The sequence below is a fragment of the Dendrobium catenatum genome, unplaced genomic scaffold, assembly GCF_001605985.2.
Source record: "Dendrobium catenatum unplaced genomic scaffold, ASM160598v2 fragScaff_scaffold_830, whole genome shotgun sequence".
NCBI classification, from domain to species: Eukaryota; Viridiplantae; Streptophyta; class Magnoliopsida; order Asparagales; family Orchidaceae; genus Dendrobium; species Dendrobium catenatum.
The window spans coordinates 435759-440716 of NW_021319292.1; the positions used below are offsets into that span (position 1 = coordinate 435759).

General features: G+C 35.6%; 1 protein-coding gene across 1 annotated transcript; it reads right to left on the reverse strand.

Moving 5' to 3' along the window:
* Positions 1–943: 943 nt before the first annotated feature.
* LOC110094295 (oligopeptide transporter 1-like) lies at positions 944–4505 on the reverse strand. Its single transcript, XM_028696737.1, has 6 exons — positions 4029–4505; positions 3728–3825; positions 2717–3289; positions 2375–2633; positions 2090–2272; positions 944–1682 (listed from the first exon to the last, which is right to left on the reverse strand). Exons 1-6 carry the CDS (start codon positions 4365–4367, stop codon positions 1062–1064), a joined length of 2073 nt encoding a protein of 690 aa, XP_028552570.1. The 5' UTR covers positions 4368–4505; the 3' UTR covers positions 944–1061.
* Positions 4506–4958: the final 453 nt, after the last annotated feature.

Sequence of the window (4958 nt, forward strand, 5' to 3'; positions counted from 1 at the left end):
TCCGTTGGAGATGCCCTAATGCTACTATTGTGGCATGAAAGACAACTATCAATGATGAAAATTCTCCTTGTAGCTCTTTCTAACATGAAAGAAGAAGAAAAAAATGGTAATATAAATAACAAAATTTGGTCCATTGCTGCATGAAAATGGCCATATATATATAATTTAATACAACAACAACATCAAGCCTTTATCCCACTATGTGGGGTCAACTACATGAATCCTTTTTCTCCATTGTGTCCTATTAAAAGTCAAATTCTCGTTTAAATCTAATAAAGAAATTAATTTTTATCTTTTTTTTAATTTTATTTTATTATCAAATATAATATTTTTTAACTTTTTATCTATATTTTAATATTGAATAGTATAACATTAATTTATAGATATAATTTTATAATATAAATTTGTATAATTTTCATAGTTATAAATTATATCTGCAAATATAAAATAAATTTGAAATTTATATTAAATTTAAAAATATATATGTAAACTAATTTTATATTAAATATGAATTATATTGTTTATAAAATGTGATTTTAAACCTACAACTCATTTTTAATTTGGATATTAGATCTATATGATATGATGAATTTGTGTTTAGGTTTAAGATTAGATCATCATTTTATTATATTAATTTTATTAATTTTTAATAATATTATTATTTATTACGTCATTCAGTTTGATTCCGGTTGAACCGGTCGAATCGTTCCAACCATGAACCTCTTCTTCTTTCAATTTATTGTCCGGCCCAGTTTTCAAAGCCTTAGGTATGAGTGATATGAATGAAATATATAAGTGATATATTTGATATTAAAATTGTATATGGGTGATACGCATGTAATATTAATGTTTTAAGTGTTAAACTTGTAAATAGCATAAAATAAAGTGGTATTTATGTAAATCCCTCAAAAACATCATTGCAAAAAAAAATTACGGACTTTCAGCATTCGAGTGTGTCAATATATTCTAAATACAAGAGCAACAAAAATAAAACACAATGAACTGGTGTAAACACATTCCTGTATACTCGCCCGCCAACTGTTCGACGAAATGCCTTAATCCTAATGCACAGGACAGTTCGGAACCTTCACCCCCGGAGCGGTCGGACAACTCGCCAAAGGGCAATGATCGTTCAACGGCAACCCCCACCAATTCACCCCATCAATATTCTTAATTTGCAGAGAAAAATAAGTCAGAGTCGCCATGAACGCCACTCCAGCATCCAATCCCGCCGATAAAACATAGTTATGCCTCGCCCACCACCCTTTATACCTCCTGTAAACCACAAAGCTAAAGAAGATTCCCACCGTCCCCCACATGATGTAATTAACCGCCCTGGCCGGCGGCATTGCGCTTGTGGCGCCGAGGATGATGGGCATGTTGATGAGTCTGAGCCATTTCTTGTTGGGGTATAAGCGGTAGAGGAGCCAGATGGGGAAGGGGGCAATGATGCCGATGAGGAAGAAGTAGTTCATTTTGGTGTAGAGGCCGAGATTGCCGAACATGCGGCGAGGAGCGACGACGCCCCAGATGATGGAAGCGTTGAAGAAGACGGTATCGCCGGGGCAAGTCCAGGGGCTGCCTTCGGGGAGCTTTGATGGGTCGCAGATGTTTTCGATTGTTTCAAGAAGCCACCAGGCGGTGCCGAAGTAGACGGAGGAGGCCACGATGGTGCCTACCAGCTGAAAATCCACAGAGGTAATTTATGATTACTTTCCCTGATGATGATGTTATTCTGCAAACATGCAATCAAGTTTTTTACTCGGTTTCGATTTTGATTTTGATTTTGTTCTCATCGTGAAAGTTCTGATTTTGATGGCTTTGGGGCCGTTTGGCTACGATTAGTATTTAACTCAAATGGGATTAGTAAAATCTGTAAAATCAGGTTTAGTAAATTTTGAGAGAGTTCAAATCTGAAAGTTATTTTTGTATGACAACCATAAAATTTTCTGAAAGTCAGATAAATTATTTGATTATTTATTTTAAAATTTAAGAATTATGTGAGGGAGAAATTCTTACATCTTTTAAATCCTATAAATAGAGAGATTTAACAGATCTTGTACAATAAAATACAAGATCTATGCATTACCTGAACCAAAAACATGGACTTTGGTGGAATCTTCATGTAATGGCCTAGCTTGAAATCTGCAAGGAAGGTGATTGCTTGAGTCATGCTAATATAGCCATATGTCTTGAAAGCAACGTTAGCAAGTGGCCTTCCAGGGTATATGTATCCAATTATAAGTTCTGTGAGAACATTAAGCCCTGGTTGCTGAAAAAAAAAAAGGAAAAAAAAAAAAATCGTTCTTCATTTTTAATATTCTTCAGCTATATATGTAAGAGAAAATAATAGTATAAATGATCATAAACTAACTTGATTTGTTGTGGCTGTAATGACTCCGATTGGAAGGGTAAAAACAAGAGCCAGGCCTGCAGCAAGCAGAACTCCCCAGTAAGGAAGCTGTAGCTGCTTTCCAAATCCTTCACAAGCAAAAATGGCAAGACCAACCATCATGAACAGAATGCTGTAGAACCACCATTGAGGCACAGCTTCATAGTTCTTCTTCATCAGCCTTGTATGCACATCTCCAAATTTATCTTGCATTGCTGCCTTTGTCTGATCCCATATTTCTCTGCAATTTGCATGTAATTGTCTTATATAACAGGTTCGATTTCAAATTGTATGTAAGTAGGAGAAACATTCAAACCTAATTACCTTCCATGAAACAAGGAAACATGAGAAAGTGTGGCAGCAAGAGTAGCAAAGCTGAGTCCATAAGTAATAACAAAGAAGATGCTGAGATTTAGTGGTCCAGCCTCATTATACTTCTCCTGATCAAAACTGAATGTTGATTTATCCAAGATCTTGTTCACATCATACAGGGTTCCATTGCTCATGAACACATTGGAAGAAAATATTGGAAAGTTCTTTGCATGGTATGCATTGTTCCAGTAAGCTATTGGTATGATAACATAAAGCACAACGCAGAAACCGAACAAGACGTTGATGATGGCAAAGCCTGGCGTTGCTAAAGGGCTGCCGAGGAAACCAGCAATGGTGGACCAATCGACGGCAAAGGAGCCGACGCCAAGACCATAAAGGCCTGAGCCTACTTGCTGCATTGTGACGGAGCTCTTCCAGATCCAGCAGATGAAAGAGAGGGCTGTGATGGAAGGGAAGAAATAGTTGGGGACTATGTAGTATGAAAAGCTTGTGATGAAGACTGTGAGGAAGAACTGTAGCCTGGTCAGGCCTCTCTTCGGTCTCTTCTCATCTTCATGTAGTGCCCTGTCATTTGCATCTGTTTAGCACTTTAGTTCACACAAAACCACACCAAACGAAAGTGCATAATAAAAAACATAAAAGCCATGCAAGTTTTATGTTTTACTATATATTTTTCTCTATTACATTGTATGGAACATCTGCATTTAAATATTTTATTTGCATTATATAGTAATACACTATCGTATCCAACAAATTATACACAGTAAAACAAATAAGTTGAGAATCAAAGTCATTAAAATCTTTGTGGATTTGGGGTTCAGCTCTACTATGTAGGTTTTGGCTTTAGTGGTTTCAATGATTATAATAGTTTTGTGTTTAGTTTAATATGTTCAAAAATACATTGGAAAAGCCTAATTTCTATGAATATTTTTATAATTTTTGGAAGCATAAGATGAAAGTACTGCCATTAACAATAATCAAGCAAAAGAAAGGGTTAAATACCTAAATAAGGAGACCTGAACCAAATTGGATGGCCACCACATATGAGGTGAATCCACCAAAAACTTTCTGAAGATGCCTGCCCAGCCATACCCCATCATCTAAGCAAGAACAAAACGTAATACTAGGATTAAAATATGCAGAACTTCATTTCTTTCTTATTTTTGTTTACTAGAAAAATATTTTTAAAAAAAACTTTTGTCATTAAAACTATTTCCTGCAAGAAATTTCTTCTGCAATACTCTTCTTAACTGCTTTAACTCTTGAAAATCTTCTGCAAATTATATGATAAGATCAGATATACCTGTGTGGTTTGAGTCAAAAGCATAGCTCCAAGAGGATGAAGCTTTCTATGGTAGAAAGCCTTGACAATGGTGACAATATTCACAGCATAAACAGAGTTGGATCCAGAATTTGCAAAGATGGTGATCAGAACATGTTCCTTGAGATTGAAAGGTCCTGGGTTTAGTGTGAAGGACCAGCCAAGCCATGGAAGCCTGATTGGCTTTGTGGGGAGATAAGCAGCCATTAATTTCCCTAATGGAAGAACTGCAATCTGAGCTGATACAGAAGAGATGTAGAGAGGATTCTGTCTGTAGCCGAAGAACTGATTCAGAAATGCAAGAAGTGCACATGAAGTCATCCCTAAAATCCATGTCCTAAATGTTAGTGCTGGTAGGCTGGGATCATCTGTTGTTGGTACTGTCAATCTGACTTGCTCAATAGGGCTGTTATCGTCAATAATGTCTTCCTCTTTGTCTGCAAAGTGATAAAATAAATAAAACTTCAGGTTAAGCAATAAGTGACTAATTGAATAAGAATATCACTGAAGATCCTTAAGATATTAAGGGACTGTTTAGTTAGCCTTTACATTTTATATGTGTTTTTAATTTTTAGTGTGGTGTCATATTAAGATGATGACCAACTGAACTGATATCGAGAATTCTAGATAGTTAAAGTTTCATTTGGGATAGCTTTTCATTGCTTTTTAAAGCACTTTTTAGTATTAAATTTAAAAAAAATAAAAAATTGCTTAAAAAAATAATAATAATATGTTTTAAGAAGCAATAAAAAAGCTGTCCTAAATGAGAGCAATTATTACATCCGGTGTCTGAATGCGTTCAGAGACCAATAACCACGCGTCACGTCACCTAAAACTCGGTATTTTGGACTCGGTATTGCTCGGTATACATTCGGACAGTTCGGTTTTTGACCGGATGTAATAATTTCTTCC

What these genes read in the sequence shown, in the direction of transcription:
- LOC110094295 (XM_028696737.1), bottom strand. Translation starts at nt 4,367, where the DNA reads ATGACTTCATGTGCACTTCTTGCATTTCTGAATCAGTTCTTCGGCTAC. An exon ending in TTTTGACTCAAACCACACAG is followed by an intron (nt 3,826 to 4,028) that starts GTATATCTGATC and finishes GTTCTTGCTTAG; the next exon opens with ATGATGGGGTATGGCTGGGC. An exon ending in GTTTCCTTGTTTCATGGAAG is followed by an intron (nt 2,634 to 2,716) that starts GTAATTAGGTTT and finishes TGCAAATTGCAG; the next exon opens with AGAAATATGGGATCAGACAA.